The following is a 25,707-nucleotide window of genomic DNA, read 5'->3' as shown; positions in this document are numbered from 1 at the left end:
GTGCAGAACACGGCATGCCAGGTTGGTAAAGTACTCACTGTCCAGACTGTAGTGTAGGTCCCTCCTCGACCACTCCAACTTGTAGAACCAAACTTTCAGCAGTCTTGTTTTCTGTTCAACCATCATCAACCGAGTTCGTTGCAGATGAGGATGACTCTTCCACTCTCGGGGGAGTTCGTAGGTTGCTGTACAAACCAATAAGCTACCACAGGCTTTGTTACACTTGGGCAGGTGATGGTCACAGGAAAGGGTGGGTAGGGTTTTGGTTTGGCAGTGTGCTCCTTTAGCCGTTTTCATCTGGTTTCCATTTTTCCCCGGTGGCAAGTCTCAAGGTGCTCAATGCCTTTCCAGATTATTCTCCTCCACTTTGGACAGTCTTGATTCCCAGGTATCTGTGGCAATACTGCATTTCTCCAGTGAGGCCCTTAGGGTATCACTGAAGCTCTTTCTCTGTCCACCTGTGGCTCACCTGCCATTTCGAAGCTGAGAGTACAACACCTGTTCGCGGACTTTCGTGTCAGTCACATGGACAATGTAGCCAGCCCATGATTGCCGATCAAGGGTGGTCAGTGCCTCTATGCCGGAGATGTTAGCTTGATAGAGGATGCTGATGTTGGTGCATTTGTTTTCCTCCCAGCAGATCCGCAGGATCTTGCACAGGCTGTGTAGGTGGTACTGTGCCAGTGTCTTGGGGTGTCATCGTAGATAGTCTACATCTCAGAGCCATACAGGAGGGCAGGAACTACCACAGCTCTGTAAATCATCATCTTGAGGTGTTGGATCTGATGTTGTTGTTCTTGAATACCCGTTTATTCAGATGGGTGCATAGCATACTGGAGACAATGCTGGATTTCTTCATCAGTAGCTGCTTTGGCCAACTGGACACCTCCAAGGTATTGGAAGTGGTCAACGCTCTCGACAACCTTCCCCTAGACTTGAAGAATGGGGGTTTGGCCCACAATGTCAGGCCAAGTTGATGAAGGACCTTCCTCTTGTGCATGTTCAGGGTGAGAGCCATCATAGCCTTGGTCACAGCATGCACACCAACCTGGTGAAGGTGGCATGCCGGCTGAGTGACCAACAATATATATCCAAAAAGGAGTGTATGCTGTGCTCTGACAGGCTTCACATTCCAGATCCACTTCAACCATTCCACTTTCCATTGCATTAATGAGTCCAGAAATGTTCCCCTCGTTCCACTGCATCCTAGGAAGTTCCACAGATATTGGGGCATCTTAGGCCAACATTCACCTTCTTTTAAGTTACTGCCGCTGAAATCAGCAACATTGAAATGACAGTGTTAGTTTGACTAGCGCCACTTGCATACTGCAATTGTCTTTGAACAACATTTGCTGCATAGGCACTATAACCTATGCTTCAACTACTTTCCACTTCAATGTCGTAATGTCGAGAAGACATGGATCCTGCGCTTTGGCTCTGCCAACCCTGGGTATTGTCTGAGACATTTTTCACTTGTATTGTGCATCTAAAGAATGGCAACCGATGGCAGGGAATACAACATGTGGTGGAGACTCGTTGGCCGGTATCCCCCGAAGTCTCCATATCGCCTTACCCTGACAGTCTATTTGTATCCATCCTGCCAATGTGAGACAAGCAAAACTGAATTTTGCCTCAAATGTTCTCACTGAACCACAACATTACAACTTAATGATGCCCACCCTACTCTTCTATGATCCCCCTGAGGAGGTCAAAGCAGTCACTGCCAATAATCTGTCCTCCCACAGCCTAGTATGCCCTCTAATGTTGTTCCGCATAATCCTCAATTCAACCTGAGTTCTCCCCCACAATCCATCCACAAACATCTCTGCTTCACTCCTCCTTCTGACCATGATCCCTCGTGATGCCTGAACAGGACGGCTAGCATTCTTTCCAACAATTGACAGAAACTGAGGATAGTATTACCTGCAAGCCTCTGATCAACTTCAACAAGGAGCCCATAGAGATGACTGTTCAGATCCCACTGCTGTCTTTGCAGATCCTCAACTAATAATATGATATTCCACTAAATGTTGCTGCTGACCCTAAAGGACAGCCAGTCCTTGGACTGCAATTGGACATATTCCCTGACAGTGTGCAAAATAAGGTGAAAGCTGTCACAAAACATTCTGCAAACTCGTCTTTGAGGGAACTCTTACCAATTCCATTGTTCCAGTCTATATGATGATTAAAGACTCCCATAATTACATAACAATAGTCTTCTTACATGTTTCAATACTTTCTCAATTAGTATTCTGTCCAACTTTATATCTACCATTAAGGAGGCATAAATTATTCCACCCAGTGTTTTCTAACTATTGCTATTCCCAATCTCTACCCATAATGATTCAACTTCATGCTTTTCTGAGGCCAGTCTCTTTCTTTGAATATCTTCATTTCACAGTTTCCTATTAGGGTTACCAATCCTCCTTTTCCATTCTGTCTGTGTCACCATCACTGTGTACTTTGGAATTTTTTTCCCCACTATTGATCAATGTGAAACCACGTCTCTACAATGGTGATTATATCTAAATCATTTACCTCTATTTGCGCTGCTAGCTCATCTGGCATGTTACAAGTACTTTATGCATTCAAATAGAGAATCATTTTTTATTTCTGTTTCCTGCAATGACCTTGTTTGCTGAAGCTTAGTCTTCCACAGAATTAATTTTGCAGATTGTTAAATGTTCAACCACACAAGCTCATTATCATGCACAATTCTTCATATGCTAAAAGAACCTAAGTCCAAATGCAGCAAGATGCAGAGACCATTCAGGCTTGGATTGTGGCAAGTAGAGTCAAGGGGTCCTACAGAAGTGGCCCTTCGGCCCATCAAGTTTATGTTAATCCATCTACAATAAATCCACTTTCCGGCAGTTGGCCCATAGCCTTGAATGTTATGACATTTCAAATGCTCATACACATTCTTTTTAAAAGGTTGTGAAGTTTCCAGCCTCTACTAACCTCCCAGGCAGGCATTTCAGATTTCTACCACCTTCTCTGTGTAAAATATTTCCTCAAAGCCCCTTTAAACTTTCTATCCTTCACCTTAAAACTATGCCCCTCATTACTGACCCTAGCATCCAAATCCCTCGCAAGCAATGCATATTTTCAACAAGACAGAATCTAATTATTTGTCGTGGACATTCAATGACATTACCAATCACTGAATCACCCACTAGCAGTAGTTTGGAGGCTTAACGTTGAACAGAATTCAAATTCAACCAGCCATATAAACACTGTGGTTACAAGTATTGTCCAGAGACTGGGGATTTTGTGGCAAGTGACACGTCTCCTGTCTCTCCGCATTACGACGCACAAATCAGGAATATGAAGAAATTCTCTCCACTTGTCTAGATGGTTACAACTCCAACAATACCCAAGCAGCTCGACATTATCCAGAATAAAGTAGCCTGCTTGTTCGGTAACTCATCCACCACTTTAAAAAATTATACCTCCCACTTACAATGCACAGGGACACCAGGGTGCAGCATAATCAAGCTGCACTGCATAATTAACTTGCTAGGCCTTCTTCAGCAACACCTTCCAAACCTGTGACCTAACTTCCTTTCTAGTAGCATGGTGAATGTATCTACACGGCATAGATTGCAGTTGTTAGGGATGGGCTACGAATACTAAACTTGTCATAAATGCTGACATACTAAAGACAAAAGTATACATTTCTAAAACTACTACAACCAAATACAGTAGTCTTCGCAAGGGACTATAAAAACTAAAAATAAACTGATCTGAATTACTCTTTATGAAAAAGCTTTCTTGTTTCAGTTAATATTACTTTATCAAGTGCTTACACAAAAAGAACATCTGTTGGCCTACTTTTTTTGCTGATTGAAATAAAATAAGATCTATTGGGGTCGATGAGCAGGAAACATAACATACTTAAATCTTTACAATTTATTTAGATGAAATCAAAGTTTTAATTCCCAGACATTTCATTTGCTTGATATCTATTCATCTAGTGAATAAAACAACAAAGAATATCAATATATAAAACATCTGTGCTTAAATTTACAATAAATTTTATGTACTATTAAGGATTTATATTTTCAGTATTGCTTTAACTTAAAATAAGTACGGCTAAAACTAACAGCTAAGTAATATGGGAAAATACATACGTAACAGTAATAAAGTTGGCCAGCCAGCAAAGCCAAAACCCCATGAGTGAATTTAAAAAAAACAGTGGATGGATTTGCCTGTAAATTTACAAAGGTGTCTTAAAAGTTGCTGTATGATGGATTAATAATTACTGGACATTTAAAGTGTTCTGTACTTGTAAACCACTGACTACAACATGAGGGCAGCATGGAGACTTGGGGGCAGCATGGTAGCTCAGTGGTTAGCACCGCTGCCTCACTCTGCTAAGGATCAGGGTTCAATTCCATCCTTGGACAACCATCTGTGTGGAGTTTGCACATTTTCCCTATGTCTTGCATGGATTTACTCCTGTTGTCCTGGTTTCCTCCCACAGTCCAAAGATGCACAGGTTAGGTGGATTGGCCATGCTAAATTGCCCATAGGGTCCAGGGATGTGCAGGCTAGGTGGATTAGCCATGGGAAATGCAAGGTTACAGGGATAGGATTGGGGAGAGGGTCTGGATGGGATGCACTCTGGACGGTTAGTGTGGATGTGATAGGTCAAATGGCCTGCTCTGCATTGTAGGGATTCTATGATTCTACTAGTTAGAATTTAGAATTTCTTGTCAAGAAAAGTACAACAAAAAGTGTTTTAAGTCCTCTTACCATGGTGCCTGTAGTAATGACAGAAATCATCAGTAAATTCGTATGTAACAATAAAAGGTAAATTTAAGACTAAAGTTCATCACAGTCCATCTAACGGCTCCTACCTTCGGAGGAGGCCGATCAAAAGGCAAAACACACAGCCAGAATAAGACCATCAAACACCAGCACGAATCCAACATGCTGGGCTGCTGGAAAAACTGGGCCCTGTGAAAATGTTGTGAAAACTGGCTTTGCAGGTTGCAATGCTTTCAACACAAAGGTACACTGCTACTTTCTGTTACATCAGCCCATATCACTCTACCCCCTCAATCAGACCTCTTATATTCCCTGAAATTTGCAAATTTATTATGTAATCATGACTGCTAGCTTCATCTCTCCTTTATCATAATGTCTTATTAAGCCACTACTTCCAGATAGAAAATATATCCTCAGAAACACTGGGACAATTAATTTTAAACACCTTGTGGAATGCAAACTTACGTTCACCATAACCTTGCTAGGATAACTGAAAGATTTATATGGTGAAAGCTAAGTCAATGAGTAAGTAATTTCTCTATTGCGACAAAAGGATGCTGCTTTGCAGCAGTAGAAAGTGACAGTGTAAGTGTGCTCAAGTTTCAGTCTAAATTGTAGGTTTTAGTACCCAAAATCTCTCAACCAAAAGGGCATCTCCAGCTTGCACTCGCTGCTAGTGGTTCAGCAATCTTCCAGCAGACATTGCCCTGAAATAGTAGGAACTGCTGATGCTGGAGAATCTGAGATAACACTATGAGAAGCTGGATGAACACAGCAGGCCAAGCAGCATCAGAGGAGCCGGAAAGCTTGACATTTCGGGTCAGGGCCCTTCTTCAGACATTGTCCTAACTGGATATTCATTCTCAAAGTCATGTTAGGATGGTGGATGAATGCTTTCCAGAAGGCCTAAAGATCTAGCAGCTCTGGACCCTCAATATCCACACTGAAAGGAGGAGACTCTGAGACAGGTGAAGGACCATGAGGGCACCAATAGGGTACGCTGTATTCAAAGCTTTTAAAATATAAACAGTACTTAATGTAGAAACTTCTGGAACTGACTTTTCTTGTTAAAGTGGGCACTGATTGGCTACACGAGATGACCACTGACAGCCACTTGACTTGATCTATGGATTCAAAAGCTACCACACTACCTCAAAAGATCAAACTGACACTCCAGATGAGTATATTATCCATGCAAATCACCTGAATTACATTTTTTTTTCATTTCTAAATTGTGAAAGTGCACTTTTTAAAATAATGTTTCTGGGATACGTGTAAGTCAGTGAGTGAGTGACATAGAGTCAGATTTTCCAGTTTAACGCGTGAAGTTTCCTTGTTGGTTATTCAAATTGTTCATAAACTCAGAGGCTAATAAACACATACCTCTTCCTTTTCAAAAAGCATACTAGTGAAGTGTGGTCAGGGAAGACCATTTGACCATAAGAAACAGGAACAGGAATATGCCTTGCAGTCCCTCCAGCATGCTCTGCCATTCAATAGTATCAGGCTGCTTTAACATTCCTTAAGTGCATTTTCCTGCTTTGTCCCCATAACCCTAGATTCTCCCACTGATCAAGAATCTATGGGAACAAGAGTTTCCACCTTCTTTAATTCTTATCCATAACAGCACCTGAACTTATAAGGGCTCTCAGAGATAATTATTAGATCCCCACAAGCAGAGCGGAAACACCTAAGGCAAATAAAGATAGAAAGTGCTGGAAATGGACAGCAGGTCTGGCAGCATTTGTACATTGAAAAGAGTGTTATTAGTTCAATCTGACTTCATCAAAACTTCCAAATTCCCTCTAGAGGAACTGTTTCAATTTGTATACGACCTTTTCTGTTGATAGCATTTGTCAACCCTCAATACATGGGCTCGATGACTGCCCTCTGTGCTGCAAATAATGCTACCACCTATAACTGTGTAATCCTGTAAGACTGTTTGACGATCTGCAAATCATCTTGACAAGCATGGCCATTCTAGGTCCCACTGCAGTGAAAGTTTTTTTGGCTAAGATTCCAATTTCAGCCATAATTTTCTTTAAAAATGCCACAAATTGTGCTGTTAGAGCCTGTGAATGCTAAGTGACAGCAGTCCATCTTCTCTTTATTTGTCATGTTGCACAACCCGATAATACAATTCTTCAACTATAGCACTGAAGACAATCCACGCGCATCTTTGATCAGACTAAGTTACAGCCCAGCCACCGAACTGGATTCAGAATTGGCTGACCCTTAGAAGACAAAAGGTGGTAGTGGACAGAAAATATTCAACACAGTGCTCAGTTATGAGTGGTGTACCACGAGGATCTGTACTGGGTCCTCTCCTATTTTATGATTTTGGTAAATGATTTGGATGAAGGAGTGGAAGGGTGGATTCGTAAGTTCGTGGACGATACAAAGGTGGGTCACGTTGTGGACAGTGCAGAGGGCTGAACTAGGTAAGAAGGGGACATTGACAGGATGCAGAGTTGGGCTGAGAAGTGGCAGATGGAGTTTAACCCTGAAAAGTGTGAGATGATTCATTTTGGAAGGATAAACTTAAAAGCAAAATATAGGGTTAATGGAAAAATTCTTGGCAGTGTGGAGGGGAAGAGGGATCTTAGGGTTCACATTCATAGTTCCTTGAAAGCTGCCACCCAGGTGATGAGAGTTGTAAAGAAGGCGTATGGTGTGTTAGCTTTCATTAATAGTGGGATTGAGTTCAAGAGCTGTGAAGTTATGCTCCAGCTATACAAAAGCCTGGTTCAGCCACATCTGGAGTATTGTGTCCAGTTCTGGTCGCCTCATTACAGGAAAGGTGTGGAGGCATTGGAAAAGGTGCAAAGGAGATTTACCAGAATGTTGCCTGGAATGGAGGAAAGGTCTTATGAGGAATGGTTGAGAGAGCTAGGGCTTTCCTCTTTAGAACGATGAAGGATGACAGGTGACTTGATTGAGGTGTACAAAATGATCAGAGGTATTGATAGAGTAGACAGCCAGAGACTTTTTCCTAGGGTGGAGGTAGCTTTTACGAGGGGGCATAGTTTTACTGAGTGGAGGTAGATACAGGGGAAACGTCAGAGGTAGGTTCTTTACTCAGACAGTGGTGGGGTGTGGAATGCATTACCAGAGAGGGCAGTGGAGTCTTATTAGGGGCATTTAAGCGGCTATTAGATAGCCATATGGACGATAGTATAAGGTAGGGATGGAAGTTAGATAGACTTTAGGATTAGGGTAAAGGTTCGGCACAACATCATAGGCCAAAGGGCCTGTACTGTGCTGTACTATTCTATGTTCTAAATGAATAGCAGGAGCTGTCATATATGGAGATGTATCTCAGAGAAAAGTCACATTCATATAACTCAGTCATTGTACATATACAACTAACAGTAAGAGCATTCCTGGGCAAACAAGTCCAGGTAACTCGCACATGTAATTGTAGAAGCATCTAATAGATGGTATTGACATCATCTGACACCAACTTCACTTCCTCCTCTGGTTGGATAAATGTTTAAAAGAAACCAGTTTGTATGCATTTATCTTTAGTTTGGGGAAGCACAAGGACAAAACTTACTGAACACTACTGAAAAGTAGTGTGTAGCTGGGCCCACAGGAGATAATGCTTTGTGTCAAGAGTATGCAGCACAGGGTGAGAATGACTTTTGTGATTATGTGATGCAGATACTTAACTAAATATTCTTTTTTACATGATAATAAAATGTGAGGCTGGATGAACACAGCAGGCCAAGCAGCATCTCAGGAGCACAAAAGCTGACATTTCGGGCCTAGACCCTTCATCAGAGAGGGGAATGGGGAGAGGGAACTGGAATAAATAGGGAGTGAGGGGGAGGCGGACTGAAGATGGAGAGTAAAGAAGATAGGTGGAGAGAGTATAGGTGGGGAGGTAAGGAGGGGATAGGTCAGTCCAGGGAAGACGGACAGGTCAAGGAGGTGGGATGAGGTTAGTAGGTAGATGGGGGTGCGGCTTGGGGTGGGAGGAAGGGATGGGTGAGAGGAAGAACAGGTTAGGGAGGCAGAGACAGGTTGGACTGGTTTTGGGATGCAGTGGGTGGGGGGGAAGAGCTGGGCTGGTTGTGTGGTGCAGTGGGGGGAGGGGACGAACTGGGCTGGTTTAGGGATGCAGTAGGGGAAGGGAAGATTTTGAAACTGGTGAAGTCCACATTGATACCATTAGGCTGCAGGGTTCCCAGGCGGAATATGAGTTGCTGTTCCTGCAACCTTCGGGTGGCATCGTTGTGGCAGTGCAGGAGGCCCATGATGGACATGTCATCTAGAGAATGGGAGGGGGAGTGGAAATGGTTTGCGACTGGGAGGTGCAGTTGTTTGTTGCGAACTGAGGTGTTCTGCAAAGCGGTCTCCAAGCCTCCGCTTGGTTTCCCCAATGTACAGGTAGCCGCACCGGGTACAATGGATGCAGTATACCACACTGGCAGATGTGCAGGTGAACCTCTGCTTAATGTGGAATGTCATCTTGGGGCTTGGGATAGGGGTGAGGGAGGAGGTGTGGGGGCAAGTGTAGCATTTCCTGCGGTTGCAGGGGAAGGTGCCGGGTGTGGCGGGGTTGGAGGGCAGTGTGGAGCGAACAGGGGAGTCACGGAGAGAGTGGTCTCTCCGGAAAGCAGACAGGGGTGGGGATGGAAAAGTGTCTTGGGTGGTGGGGTCGGATTGTAAATGGCGAAAGTGTTGGAGGATGATGCGTTGTATCCGGAGGTTGGTAGGGTGGTGTGTGAGAACAAGGGGGATCCTCTTAGGGCGGTTGTGGCAGGGGCGGGGTGTGAGGGATGTGTTGCGGGAAATACGGGAGACGCGGTCAAGGGCGTTCTCGATCACTGTGGGGGAAAGTTGCGGTCCTTAAAGAACTTGGACATCTGGGATGTGCGGGAGTGGAATGTCTTATCGTGGGAGCTGATGCGGTGGAGGCGGAGGAATTGGGAATAGGGGATGGAATTTTTGCAGGAGGGTGGGTGGGTGGAGGTGTATTCTAGGTAGCTGTGGGAGTCGGTGGGCTTGAAATGGACATCAGTTACAAGCTGGTTGCCTGAGTTGGAGACTGAGAGGTCTAGGAAGGTGAGGGATGTGCTGGAGATGGCCCAGGTGAACTGAAGGTTGGGGTGGAAGGTGTTGGTGAAGTGGATGAACTGTTCGAGCTCCTCTGGGGAGCAAGAGGCGGCGCCGATACAGTCATCAATGTACCGGAGGAAGAGGTGGGGTTTGGGGCCTGTGTGGGTGCGGAAGAGGGACTGTTCCACGTAACCTACAAAGAGGCAGGCATAGCTGGGGCCCATGCGGGTGCCCATGGCCACCCCCTTAGTCTGTAGGAAGTGGGAGGAGTCAAAAAAGAAGTTGTTGAGGGTGAGGACGAGTTCAGCTAGGCGGATGAGAGTGTTGGTGGAGGGGGACTGGTCAGGCCTGCGGGACAGGAAGAAGCGGAGGGCCTTGAGGCCATCTGCATGCGGAATGCAGGTGTATAGGGACTGGACGTCCATGGTGAATATGAGGTGTTGGGGGCCAGGGAATTGGAAGTCCTGGAGGAGGTGGAGGGCGTGGGTGGTGTCACGGACGTAGGTGGGGAGTTCCTGGACCAAAGGGGAGAAAATGGAGTCCAGATAGGTGGAGATGAGTTCGGTGGGGCAGGAGCAGGCTGAGACGATGGGTCGACCAGGGCAGGCAGGTTTGTGGATTTTGGGAAGGAGACAGAAACGGGCCGTGCGGGGTTGGGGAACAATGAGGTTGGAGGCTGTGGGTGGGAGGTCCCCTGAGGTGATGAGGTCGTGAATGGTGTTGGAGATGATGGTTCGGTGCTCGGGTGTGGGATCATGATCGAGGGGGCGGTCTTTTTTCTTTTTTACATGTTTCATTACGATTGTTCCTTATGTTAGGAATGCCATTTGTCTGAGTTAGAGATTCTAACTCTAATCCTATTCTCTGTGTTCTATCACTGGTTGGTGTGCCTATCTTCCCTCACTTGTTCTATGGCAAGGCCTTTTTAATCAGCAAAAATGTGCAACACGCAATAGTAAATTTGACAACTTAGTTAGATTGGGTTTAACATTGTCCTGTCTGTCAAGGCATTTAAACCTTTGCTTCAAGTTACTGTCTGTGCACACCTCATTCTATCAGCTACCAGCTGTTGTCTACCAGTTTTTCAATTGCAAAAACAGTCGACATTTCAGATGGTATTAGTTCCCCAAAAGCTCTCCATCCAGTTTTCCTGGCTATTGAAATAATGGTGACACAATGGATCGGCAAAAATGTACAAACTATGGTAACCGCTAGAGTAATCAACATGTACTTCATAATACAATGCTGTGGTCACAGACCAACTGCACGTGCAGTGGAACCCCTTTCTATTCTTAAGCAGAGCAATAATAGGCGATACTTTTTGGTCTGCAAATTAAGGGAATCCAGACAGACTGTATGACTGCAAAGCTCTCTCACATCTTCCGTCTGGAGATATAAAAATCAAATGGTTGAATGAATGACTGACTGATTTGGAAGTTATCCCCAGCTGGTACTTAAGAGAAAATCTCTAAGAAGCATGAAACTTCAATGTAGTAGATACTTCTATAAAAAACCAACACATTCAATAAGTGCTTATGCATCTGTATGCTTAAAATTCTATACAAGAAAATTAATGTAGAAAGTGTTGAGATTTTAATTTCTTGTGGAATAATTTCAGATTATTCAGGTTAGAATTTACATTTTGTTGTTAAAATAGTCTGGGCAAATTCAATTTGGTGGTCAGGTGGTCAAACCAATCCAAGAGGTAACATGGCCATGTGTTATTTATAAAGCCACTTAATAAATCAGTTTAAAATTCTTTATAACATTGTCACAATAGCATTAAAGCACACTTCACTCTCTTCACCATAAAGTCAAACTCTTAACCTGACCCCATCTCCAACCCCTCTCCCATAATTTCTTACTGACGCTGTTCTTCTCCCCTCCCTTCTCAGCTCATGCTGGCATTCTTCTCTTGTTTGATCTGCTTCCAGTTGAAACAGGTGCTCTCTCCCTATTCCTTTGCTCCAGTTCAAGCTAGCTTTCTTTCTACATGCACCCTAATAAATGATAGCACTAATCGTTCCTCGTCAGATTATGCTGGCACACTTCACTCACCTCAACCTTTCAAGCCACCTGTCCCAATCAGTTTAAAGAATAATTGTCTGCACCCTCCTTAGTTCGTATTGGTTTTATCCTGCTCTCCAGGTGCTAGTCTAAACACCTAATTATTGCTGCTGTCCCAGTGGCTTTAACACCACTTCATACTGCAATGGAAATGCCTGACCTCAAACACACTCAAATGAACATGAGCAATAAGTTTTGCTATCAGCATCTAGAAGTAAGTATGCTAGTTGTGTTTGCATTCATTCACGAGAGAAACAAGTAGAAATTCAACATTGCAGCGGCTGAAGATTTGAACAATTCAACACTGTTTGTCAAACGTATTTAGTTAGAATATAATCTGGGGAACAAGGCCAATTGTCTCAGTCCATACCTGCACCTGGAATGATTGCCAACTTTGTTTCAACAAGTCCCATTTTTGCAGAGGTAGCTGTAAATAAAGAACAGAAATAGACACTGATCAGAGACCTGGTTTACATAATTTTTAGTATTTTTACACAATTTTTAGTATTGTTTAAAAAGTATTCACTGGTGGAGCCTTCATTTTTCAACATTTCAGGTCATCCAACAATTATATTAGCATAATTACCACCTGCATGATGGCTCAGCAGTTAGCACCACTGCCTCACAGTGCCAAGACTTGGGTTCAATTCCACCCTCGGGCAACTGTGTGGAGTTTGCACATTCTCCCCGTGTCTGGGTGAGTTTCCTCCGGGTGCTCCGGTTTCCTCTCACGGTCCAAAGATGTGCAGGCTGGGTGGATTGGCCATGCTAAATTGCGCACTGTGTTCAGGGGTGAGTTATGCAGAATGGGTCTGGATGGGATGCTCTGAAGGTCAGTGTGGGCTTGTTAGGCCAAAGTGCCTATTTTCACATTGTAGGGATTATAATGATTGAATTGATAGGATCTGAAAAACCACACACCAAATATTAGAATGAGAAATACGATCATGAATTATGGATGAATAATTATGTGTATGGGCCTCTTCTGCAGTATAAACAAAAAAGCTTACTGAACCACTCATTTGATATGAAGCTGAATTAAAACTATTTTCCACTCAAAAGCAAACTCTTGAATTATATCATGTTTGAACGGATACATGCGCCAGCTCATGATGAATCATTTTGTGAATTAAGAAGATCCTGTTACACTTCAATCTGGAAAATAATATATTAGATTAAAATATTTTGTACAAATTTTAAAAATATGAAAAGCTTTGTTGAAATGATCAACAGAAGGCTGAACATGGAGTATTGATCTAAAATTTTCACAAATTCAAAGTGCAGCTGAAAGTTAGAAAAGTGTAATATAGATGAAGCAACTTCAAATTGTTAACCATAGAAAGCACATTTTGCGAAACTCTATGTCTGGCAGCCTCTGGCCTGGCCATGGGTAGAACTCTAAGTATAAATGATCAAAGCCTTCACCATCTATCACTTTTAGGGAAGACAATGGTATAATGATAATACCACTGGATCAGTGATCCAGCACCCCATGTAATATTTTGGATCAAATTCCATCATGACAGGTGATGAAATCTGAATTCAATAAAAATATGGAATAAAAAGCTAACCTAATGGTGACCATGCAACCACTCATTGTTGGGGGCCCGGAGGACACCAGCTCCAGTTATTGGCTTATACAAAGAGGAGACAAGTCAATTCTCATAACCTCACAAATATCTTCATTAATGGATTAATAAGACACATGTAGCTTAAATGTTTTTATCACAAAACTTGACCTTATATATTTTCCCACAAACTTAACTACGCCCTGTTTATACACCCACTGGAGTTTTCTGACACTCCCCAAGTAGTCATAGAATTTAAAAGCTAATACCTGATCAGGATAGTTGCTGCTGCTGTCAAGGGCTGATGCTAGCGGGGTGCTGTACTCAATCTCATCAGCACATCCTTGACATAGGGTCTGGTTCTGGTTGTTCTCCAGAGTCTTCGCTGACTGCAGGCCCTGATGCACTTCTTTTTATTTTCTTCCTCTTATCTCTTGGCTCATCTGCTTATCACATGACTTTACCTTATTGCCCTGGACCAGAGACTTAGGTAGCATTACCTCATTTCTCCTTGTTCAGTTAAGGATTTTGCATTACCACATCTTTCTTACTTTTTGCAGAACTTAGTTAATTCAAACCAGTTTAAATCAGCTCAAACTAGCATCTCGGCACAGGTCATTTTTAATTCACAAGCTGCTTCTTTCTTCATGTCAGATAACAAAAGTGTGGAGCTGGATGAACACAGCAGGCCAAGTAGCATCTCAGGAGCACAAAAGCTGACGTTTTGGGCCTAGGCCCTTCATCAGAGTCATCAGGTCAACACCTTTGGATTCAGCACCTCCTATTAGTTATGTTGATGGCTGGTACCCCTCTCTCTATATTTCTGCAGCCTCTCGCTAACATCTCCCCAGGCAGTGATATCGGCAGCTTGTACCTTTCTCTCTCTCTCTCTATCTCACTGCAGCCTCTGGCTAACATCTCCTCCCCTCTTATTCAAAGATACTTATCATAGGATCACTCTCTGTCCCTTTTCTGTGGAACACTCCTAGGATTTTCAGTGTTTCTTAATGGGTGCATCACATCTACTGTGTTATGTTGTTTTAATATGTATAAAAACATACACATAAAAAACATACACAACTTAACTCACAGTGTTTCCATAACGTTCTTTCTGTTTCATTATAGTCACCCCTTCCAATCTTCATACAATTTCATTTTTCCAACTTCTAAGGTGACATACATTAACTATGACGATAACTAATGTACACAGAATCAATACTACAACAGCATGTGACAAAATTCTGACCCACTTGAAAACTGGTTCCGCAATTCCAGAACCTATCTCACAACTCCTCTGCTTTATCCATTTGAGCTCTATTTATTTTAGTGTGTTCAGTCCATTGATGGCTTATCTCTTTTGCCTCTCTGACTATACGCGTTTAATCTGGTGTCAGATATGGGATGGGAGATAGTCCAGTGGGAACAAACCTCCACACATCTTGGTCTGTATTGGCACGTTGGATTGTGAAACTTTTTCTTATCAAATTCCTGATTATTGATTGGGGCAACGCTTGTCCACCCATCATCAACTCGAGGTCACATTATTAATAGCTACATTGTCCTTCCAGAGGGCACTGTCTCCATCCCTTGATATAGTTCATGGCCGCTGTGGCTATGTAATATGTTTCCCCCACCAGGGCGTATTGTAGAAAAGTCTGGTTGTTAACAGGCAGAATACATAATAAAAAGTTTTTATTGGTACTGATGCCAAAATCTGTATGTCTCCATCTCATTAATTCATCAGGGTAGGCCCAGTGATTCCCCTCCTTAGTGACATTTTGATAAATCTATCCCTTTCTCATCACCTTCCATTACAAAAACATGAGATGGTGAGTTACTTAAAGATATCTCAGTACCTTCACACACCCAGTTTTCCTTTCTCCTTCCCGTACTGATGAACAACCATCCAAAACATTTTGAAATGGGGTCTTTCCTTTCCTGTTTCCTTTGCCTCCCTGCTTTCAGGCACCATATTACCCCTTCCATTTGTTTTGATACAAATGGGCCCTTGGGACGCTTTGCTATCATCAATTGACATTTGTATTTCTCCCCGAAACACTAAGTTATCTGCTAACATGGCAGCAACTTTTAATCCTTTGAAAGTGATATCCATTCCCTGTAACAACTATCTCCATCTAGTGATTCTATTTTGGCTAAATGAACCATCCTTAATCCTTCCGTCCAGTAGTAGCTGTAGCGGGGTATGATCTGTTGGTATTGTAAATGGATTAAGCCCCACTATGTAGGTAAAATGCTACACTGCCCAAAAAACGGCTAGCAGATGTTTTTCATGTAGTGTGTACCCCTGCTCTACCAGTGACAGCATGCGTGAGGCATATGCTACAAGTCTTAATTTCCCGTGCATCTCCTGTAACAAAATCACCAAGAGGGTGGTGTCCGTGGTGGCTACCTCCAAAGGAAATGGAAATTTGTCTTTTCCCTGGTGACAGAATAATTCCCAAGTAAGCCACTTTCTATTTAATTATCTGCGCTTTCTTCGGGTTTACTTTCAGATCCAATTCATGCAACAACTGCAGCAGTTCACTTAGCAGCTGAAAATGTACCCTTTTAGTTTCAGTTTGTAGAAGCAAGTTGTCTACAAACTGCACCAGACACTCAGGTTTTGAGAACTGTTTTAATCCCTCTCAGAGTTGGTGAAACATAGACGGAGAATTATGAAATCCCTGTGACAGGCGGTCCACGTATATTGCTGGCCTTGAAAATTACATGTGAATTTATACAGGCACTCTTTCTCCAGTGGGATTGACAAAACCCATTACTTATGACCAAAACTGTGAACCATGGGTTAATTTTTCTTAACAACTGTTTCTGGGCTACTTATACACCCACTAGAGTCCTCTAACATTCCCCAAGTAGTCACAGAATATAAAACTCAATAACTAATCAGGATAGCTGCTGCTGCTGACAAGTACTGATGCTGGCCGGGTGCTGCACTTGATGCCGTCACCACGTCCTTGACATAGGGTCTGCTTCTGCAATGGTTGGTCTCCAGAGTTTTCGCTGACTGCAGGCCCTGAGGGTCCTCTTTTTATTCCTTCTCTTATCTCACTCGAGTCGTGCTGCCTCCTATCCATTGGCTCAGGCTCATCCACTTATCACATGATTTTACCTATTGGTTCTGGACCAGAGACTTAGGTAGCATTACCTCATTTCTCCTTGTCCAAATAAGGTTTTTGCATTACCTCATCTTTCCTACTTTTTGCAGAACTTAGTTAATTCAGACTGGTTTAAATACACTCAAACTAGCATCCAGGCGCAGCTCATTTTTAGTTCACAAGCTGCTTCTTTCTTCATGTCAGCACCTTTGCATTCAATACCTTCTTTAGCAACGTCAACAGCTAGTACCTCACTCTCTCTCTTTATCTTTCTGCAGCCTCTGGCTAATGTCTCTCCAAGCAGCAACGCCAGCAGCTTCTACCTCTCTATCTCTCTTTCTCTCTCTCTATTTCTGTCTCCCCCGATCTCTCTGCAGGCTCTAGCTAACACAATATTGATTGTTGTAAAAACCCTTCTGGTTCAATAGCGTCCTTTTGAGAAGAAAATCTTCTGTTCTCACATGGTCTGGCCTACATGTGACTCTAACAGGTATATTTGAAAACAGCCCCTTCATCAAGTGAAGTGTGAGAGATGAGTGCACGGACACAGAATTTATAAGCAGAAAGATCAAAAGATCATACAAACAGTGTGAGTGGTGTCTAACAATAAGTCTCTGCAGATGATCAAGAATGTTAGATAGTGTAAGTAAAGTGTCAACAGCTGAATTGCAAGCAAAGTGATGACTGATAATCTGATTAAATGAGGCAGGGAGATAATTACAAAAAATTAAAAGTAAGGTGGAACAGGCACAGAAGTGTGGTGGGGTCACATGCCAAGCAACATGAAACCAAGATCACAGTTGAGGCTGTCTTCATGGGTACAGAATTTGGCTATGAGTTACTGATCGGCGATTCTACATTGTTGTGTATCCTAAGTCCACCTTGGAGGACGCTTACCCAAAGATCGGAGGCTGAATGTCCTTGACTGCTGAAGTGTTCCCCAATTGGGTGGGAACATTCCTGTCTGATGATTGTTGTACTGTGTCCACTCATCCATTGTCATAGAGTCTGCATGGTCTCGCCAATATACCATGCCTCGGGGCATCCTTGCTTGTAGTGCACAAGACAGGCAACAGTGGCTGTGTCACAGATTATCTGCTGCATACGTGGTGAATGGTATCCCCATGTGTGATGGTAGCATCCATATTGATGATCTGATATGTCTTGCAGAGGTCGCCATGGCAGGGTCGTGTGTTGTAGTGGTCAGTATTGTCCTAGAGGCTGGGCAGTTTGTTGCAAACAGTGGTCTGTTTAATGTTTGGCAGTAGTCTGAAGGCAAAAAGTGGAGGCATAGGGATGATCTTGGCAAGATGCTCATCATCATCAATGACATGTTGAAGGCTACAGAGAACATGGCATAGTCTCTCCACTCTGGGGACTGTTCTGAGGAAGAGTCACTGGGCCCAAAATATTAACTCAGATTTCTTTTTCACAGTTGCTGTCAAACCTGCTGCACTTTTCCAGCAATTTCTGTTTTTGTTGCCAGTAGTAACTCCCTCTTGATCACTGCCAAAGTAGATAAAGCTGATCAATGTAGGAAATGTGTCATGATTTATGGACAAACAGCTACTTGTGCAGTCCACTGTGGATCCAATTGACTTCTCATTTGGTTTCTGATGCAGTATGATACCAATAGCAATTCAATTCAGTTCAATTCAATTTAGTTCAATTCCTCCACTGGTTGAGGTTACCATGAAGGACACTCCCCTCGTCTGAAATGTATTGTCCTCAGGTTAAACCACCGCCATCCCTCTCTAATGCAGAGCAGCCCTGTGGTCTGGTATGACTATGATGATTTGAATATTCAACAAGAAATTTAACATGATACAGAAACAATTCAGATGCCTAAGGAGTAGGAGCTCTAGTTTCCCAAAGAGATCAAACAAGGACAAAAGTTTATGGCACAATAATTCTAAAAAAAAGTTGCAAAAATACAGCATACTCCCTATTCTACTTGTAGCTACACCAAACAGGAAATCTGCTAAGTGTACTATTCTCACATACCCACTCACTCTTCTGCACATGCTCTGTGACATCCATCATCCAATAAACACTAGGCGGACCCCTCCTTCTATTGTTCTCCATTCGCCCATCAGGAGGAAAGCTTCAGTTGTTTTTAACTCAGATCATGCCACTTTTTAAGTGTCTTATGGTCCACACATGGAATTTTAAGCGTATATCTTGGCATCAACATTTCAAAGATGCGCATTTCTTCCACAAATTTTATTTGCAGTCCAGACTTCTTATGCAAATTGGGAAGTGAACGTAAGGGGTTTTCTCTTACTCGTTACAAGCTTGAATTTTCTTTTCATGTGCGCAGCATTATCTTCAAAAACTTATGTGGCTATCTCTATGGTTGGTGTGGAGACAGAAATTTGACATTTTTGTCACAACAGCCAAGGAATGACCTCAGAATGTTGTGCAGATTGGAAGGAAACTTGCAAGAGTGGCATTCCCACATGAATGCAACTTTGTCCGGCCAAGTGATAGAGGCCATGGGTTTCAAAGGTGCTGTCAAAGAATGCTCGGTAAGTTGCTGCAGTGCATCTTGTAGATGTAATACACTGCTGTGATTGTGTGTCAAGGGAGTGAAAGCTTAGGCTGGATGTCCTTGTCATGGATGGCAATGAGCCTCTTACGCTAACCCAGACAATTAAAGAGTTATTCCATGATACTCTTGAGTTGTGCATTGTAGCCTGTTGGGCAGGCTTTACGGAGTCAGGAAGTGAGTCACACGCTGCAGGAGTTCTAGCCTGTGATCTTCTCCCATAGCCATTATGGATCACATACCGTTTCTGGTCAATGCGCATCCCAGGATGACAATGCTGTTGAATGTCGTGAGGAAATGGTTCTTTCTTATTGGAGGTGGTCACTGCCTAATACTTCAATGACTCAAAATGTCACTTGTCACTCATGAGCCAATGCCTGAATGCCATCCAGGTCTTGTTGCATAAGGACAACGGACTGCTTCAGTATGAAAGGAGTTGCAAATGATTCAGAGTTGTGGTAGAGGAACTATAAACATTGCAACGTAGAATCTCTATCATAAGGATATATAAATGATTTAATAATGCAGGTTGAAATTATTTAACAATTAGCACTTGTACACAGACAGAAAAATCAAATAATTATATACTTTTATTGCACATTTCGAAGTGCAGTGGATAATGTTCTTCTCTCTGAGCCAGAAGCTCTGGAATCCAATCCCTTCTGAAGAGTTCATGGTCAAAGAAGACGCATTCATAAATATAGTAAGAAAATCGAGTAACAACCTTAAAATCCCGCCAACACACAGCAATGACAGGTGGTGCAACATTCTTGGTCAGCTTTGTGATGGAAACAAAGTCACAGTCTCTACCACAGCCAACCATACTTCCAGACTACAGCATGCATGTAAAGAAGTGCATATTGCCATGGCACCTGACTCCTGAAGTGCATTATCTCACAGCATCATCATCTAAAATTAGAGATTTTAGCAAAAGCTTAGAAGGAACCTTTTAAACTATTTCCCAAGTGATTCAACTAAGCATTTAGCGGAATTGTCTCTTACCAGCCACACGGATGTCACAAGCCAGAGCCATTTCAAGGCCTCCTCCTAAGGCTGCTCCATCGAGTACGGCAATTGTGGGCATTGGGAGGTTACCTGTGTGCATAGAATTTTGTAATAAAAATTATACAACTGAAAATAATATCTGAACAAATCAGCTTTGTTTCAATTTGTACGCACATACTTTTAAAAGAATCTAATAATTATATATGCGATCCAATCCCACTGAAATGGAAACCACTGAAGCTGTAGTATAGAAACAGTATTATATGAATGTACACTTTTATTAAACATTTTACTCAACAGCTTCAGTGTGAAAGCATGCCATTTGGCTGATTGAGTTTAGAATGACCCTCTGAACAGCATCCCATCCAGACTCACCCTTCTAACCAATCCCTGTAGCTCCCCATTTCCTATGGCTAATCCACCTACTCTGCGTGTCCCTAGACATTTAGCACGGCCAATCCATCTAACCTACACATCTTTGGACTGTGGGAGGAAATCAGAGCACTCGGAGGAAGCCCATGCATAAATGAGAAGTATATGCAAACTCCACACAGACAGTCGCCCAAGGTTGGAACTGGTCCTGAGTCCCTGGCACTGTGAGACAGTAGTGTTAAGCACTGAGCCAACATGCCATCCCCTCTCTATTTATAAGCTGTATGATTCTACGATAAGACTCTACCAAAAGTTAATTTGGCTTTCTTTTCTTAAACTAATATTTCAAAATTGAAAGTGTCATGTTAATTATTACAACATTTCTCTGGTGTAAATCTGTTCATCAAGTCCAAGTTAAGTCTAAGAATGAACAAGTACATTGAATGAAATGATCAAATATATCAAATAACATAATTAGCAATTCTTGGGGCATCCTAATGGCAGATTCTCAATTTAAAACCAGAATTGTACATGCTAGAATTTGGAAAAAAAACCCAGAAAATAGAGAAAAACACAAAGTACACAACCAAGCCTGTGCAGAAGAAAAAGCATGTTAAGACTTAACTCGCATTTTGGGGCACTATACACAAGAAAGCTCAGAATCACCAGTCACGCCTTTAAGCAGGCATTCGATTCCTATTATTTTGTTATGGGCCAGACCAAACCCCTCAACTATTTGAAGAAAGTAGCCTAGACCTGAACGGTTTCTGATTTTTAAAGTAAATGTAACGCACTGTGTTCCAGATGCAATTCGACTAATGAAGCTACTCGACATTAAGCAAAGCACAATTTATTCAAACACTATAGTTAAAATACAACAAAAGAAAGAAGAATTTAGAATAACAACTCTATTGGAAAACTTAACAAAATAGTAGATACAGTAACTATTACTAAATAACCATTCCAAAATAGTAACATCCCATTAACACACCACTTCGCCAAAAAAACAAAATTCAGAAAACACATTTTGTCTCACATGCAATCCAGCAGTCGAGAAAGAGAACCCCCAGCTTTTGACTGTAACAGAGAGAGGGAGAAATAGCATCTACTTCATCAAGGCTCCAGCAGCTTCTGCCTAAAGCTAAATAACTAAAAACTAGAAATCATGGCCTGAAAGTAGGCCATGCCCATCCACGCTGTTTCTATTGTTCTGACTTTAAAACAAAACCTATGGCCTCACAATTTGTTTATCTTACCACAGACTGCTCAAGACATCTTGTTCAATTTCTCTCTTAAAAGAAGTCAGGACAAAATACTCCTCTTAAAGCCACAGCATCATTATAATTCAAGACGCATCTGTTCTGCTCTAAGTGTAGACTTCTGATGTCAATTGTGTGAATATATGACATGTCATCTTTGCATTCAGATCATCAGATAATGAAAGAAAATTACAAATCATAAAGTGGGCATTGGTCATCAAAACTGAGCTGGCTTTATCAATGTGCAATCCACTTCATCATCCACCCCTGCTCTTTTCTCACATCCAGCAGTATTTACTTTTTCTAATATTTAGCCAGCTCCCTTTTGAAGGGTACAATTGAATCTGTATCTGCCATTCTATATGGTTGTGCATTCGAAACTCCCTCTTTCTTTTGACAACCACCTTATATTCATGCCCCCTCATTGCTGATCCTTTGGTCACTGTAAAATTGTTTTGCTTTCTTTATGTGAAACCGTTCACAATTTAAAAGCCTTTCTCAGATCTCCTCAGCCTTGTCTATTTGAAAGGAACAATTACCCTCACTCCTTTCAAACGATGGTCTGAAAAACGCTCTTACTAAATTCAAGCTATAGAATTTGAAGCAAGAAGATGTTAATTCCTGTGTGAAGTATATTTACTACAAGTACAGTTTATCCCACATCTTCAATTTATAAAACCTCTAAACCTAATGGGTGTTATCGGGCTAACAAGAAATCACAAGTTCAGATCTTACAATGGTAACTTGACAATTCTGTCATTTCTACGTAATTATATATTTTTTGGTAAAATTGGCTAATTATCTATTTAAACGGGTCATTTTCAAAAATTTTATGTCAGGTTCTGGGCCACCATTTTAGACAGAACTCTTCAGGAAGACATCTGAGAGATGACATTCAATGAGAGAATTTTCAGCCAAAAAAGCATAATGAGGAAAAAGTTTGAGAAATCAACAGTTCTTCTGCTGAAAGAACAATGGTAATCTACAAGTGATGTAACCACAGAATTAGTGAGAAACAGAGAAACTTCCCTGTCGCCCAAAACCCAGTCAACCTGCTTTGTCTAGCTTTGTAGAAGCAACCTTCAACAATTCAACTGCAGAAGCCATTACAGTTGCTGAATGCTAACTTCGGGTATACAATCCCTTCACATCGGAAAGACAAATTTTCATGCAAACTAAGTCTACAAAGACAACAGAGACAATTCATCCTATTTGCACCTTTACAAATATATTTTATCTATTCCTGCATTTGATATTTATATTTTAGCTAATACCTATGTTGTAGGATTGAGTTATTTTGCAAGAATTAATCATTTTAACTGGACTAAACAAGTGAAGAAATAACCCTTAGATGGGCAGCAGATTAAACTAACCCAGTAGAGATTCTTGAAAGCATACAGAATGCTTTATAAAGATAATGAGACGAAATGTCTTTGGAGGATATTTCAAATAATTATAAAGCTCTTCTAGAGAAATGTTTAGAGAAGTACTGTAATGCCTTTTGGAGAACGCAGGACATAGCACAGTACAGCAAAGGAACAAGCCCGTTAGCCTAACATGTCTGCACTGACCATGATGTCATGCAAAATTAATGCCATCTGTCTGCACATGGTCTACATCCCTCCTTTCCCTGCCTGTTCATGTAACTATCTGAAAGCCTCTTAAAACTTTGCTATCAAACTGCATCTACCACCTCCCCGCACCTACAATCTTCTGCATAAAAACTTTCCCCTCTCACCTTAAACTTACGACCCCCCCCCCCCCCCCCCCCCCCGCCACTACTAGTTGACATTTGAGACCCTGGGAAACTGACTCCAACTATTTACCTTATCTACACTTCTCATAATTTTATATACTTCTATTGGGTTGCCTCTCAGGCTCTGACAGTCCAGTAAATCCAATCCAAGTTTGTCCCACCACACTTTGTAAATAATACACTACAATCTATGCAACATTCTTGTAAATGTCTTTTGCACCTCTTGAAAGACTCTTATATTCTCCCTACAATGTAGCAACCAGCACTGCGCACAATACTCCACATGTGGCCTAATTAATGTTTTATACAGCTGCAATGTGACTTACCAACATTTATACTCAGTGCCCCGAACAATGAAGGCAAACTTGCTGTACGCCTGAACTAATTTATCCAGTGTGTTGACACTTTCAGGGAACAATGGACTTGCATCCCAAGATCAATGCTCCTAAGGGTCCAGCCATTTACAGTATACTTTCATCTTGTATTTGACTTCCTAAAACACATCATCTCACACTTGTCTGAATTAAATCCCATCCGCCATTTCTCCATCCAACTTTCCAATTGATCTATATCCTATTGCATCATTTAACAATATTTCTCACAGTCACTTCCTCTCAAACTCAATCAAATTTGTTAGAAAAGACCTCCCCTGCACAGACCTGCTGCTAATTCCTAATAAATTCATTATTTTCCAATTGCAAGTAAATCCAGTCCTTAAGAATCTTCTCCAATAACTTCCTAACAAAGATACGAGGTTCACAGACTGTAATTTCCTAGATTATTCCAGTTGCCGGTATTAAAGAAAGAAAAAACACTAGCTATTCTTCAGTGTCCAGGGGCCTCACCTGTGACTAAAGAGCACTCAAAGACATCTATCATGGTCCCAGCAATCTCATCCCTTGGCTCGCTCAACATCTTTGGATACATCCCATCGGGCCCTGGAAACTTAAAACCTCACATGCCATTGAATATCAACACATTCCCCCTGATCTTATCATCATCCACGTCCTTCGCCTTGGTGAATACTGATGTGAGATACTTATTAATGACCTCAGCTACTTCCTCTGGCCTCATGCATAAATTCCCTCCCTTGTCCTTGAGTGGACCCACACTTTCCCAAGCTACCCTCTTATGCTGAATACACAAATAAAATGCTTTGGGATTCTCCTGAATCTTACTTGATAAGGGAATTTAAATGAGTAAGGTATAGTCACTTTGATGGAATTATACCTTAGGCTCCCCAATAGCTAGTGAGAGATACAGGAACAAATATGTGGGCAGATCATGGAAAGATGTAAAAACAACACAGTTGTTGCAGATTTTAATTTCCCCAGTATTGACTGGAAATCCTTTCATGCCAGGGACATAAGTGGAGCAGAATTTGTTAGGTGTATTCAGGAGGGTTTCTTGACACAAGAATCACTTTTAGCTCTACTAATTTCTTTTTAAGTCCTTTCTTGTTCCTTTCGTATTCCTTAAGGGCCTTGTGTGATTTCACTTTACAAAACCTTTCGTATATTTCCTTTTACTTTTTGTCTAAACTTTCAATATTGCTATCATCCAGGGTTCCTGAATTTTCTATCCTTATCTTTCAACTTCACAAAAACTTGATGATCCTGAACTCTGATCAACTGACCTTTAAAAAAACTCCCACATGTCAGATGTGCATTGGCTAACAAACAGCACCCCAATCTAATTTCTCCTGTTCCTGCTTAATACTGTTGTAATTAGCATTTCCTCAACTTAGCGCTTTCAAGGGTCATCTAAACCTTATCCATAACTATGTTAAAACATATGGAATTATGATCACTGCTCGTAAAATGCTCCCCCATTGAAATTTCAAATGTTGGAGAGGCAATGTGTTAGGTTCGTTTTCGGAGACCCTCTCGGACTTGATGCAATAACAAGACACTGACCTGTTTAGAAAAACACAAATCCTTTATTGCAAAGCAAGTACAAGCTGTGGAGAATCAGTATGCAGGGTTCAGGCATGCCATACATGTACAGCAGACAGCTATGATAACTACTAGAACAACTAACCCAAGTAGCAAGTATGAGCCCCAAGAACCGCTCATAAGCCATCCCAACAAGCCGTCCCCAGTTTGGGGTCCTTCTCTGTATCGTTCCAACTGCCCCTGTATGGCTTGACTAGCCTGGGTAATGTTATAGGACTCATTGG

The 25,707-nt window shown here is 42.0% G+C and overlaps 1 protein-coding gene across 6 annotated transcripts in view; it reads right to left on the bottom strand.

Moving 5' to 3' along the window:
* The window catches only part of auh (AU RNA binding protein/enoyl-CoA hydratase), a 307,577-nt gene that overhangs the window by 78,128 nt on the left and 203,742 nt on the right, over nt 1-25,707 (bottom strand). For all 6 annotated transcript variants that reach the window (XM_048527083.2, XM_048527084.2, XM_048527081.2 and 3 more), the window contains 2 exons: nt 20,139-20,231; nt 12,275-12,331 (listed from right to left, as the gene is read on the bottom strand). In XM_048527083.2, the coding sequence (XP_048383040.1) occupies nt 12,275-12,331; nt 20,139-20,231 (150 nt within the window). The remainder of the gene's footprint in view (nt 1-12,274; nt 12,332-20,138; nt 20,232-25,707) is intronic.

This window comes from Stegostoma tigrinum, chromosome 3, assembly GCF_030684315.1.
Source record: "Stegostoma tigrinum isolate sSteTig4 chromosome 3, sSteTig4.hap1, whole genome shotgun sequence".
NCBI classification, from domain to species: Eukaryota; Metazoa; Chordata; class Chondrichthyes; order Orectolobiformes; family Stegostomatidae; genus Stegostoma; species Stegostoma tigrinum.
This window is presented reverse-complemented; position numbering and strand designations above follow the sequence as displayed.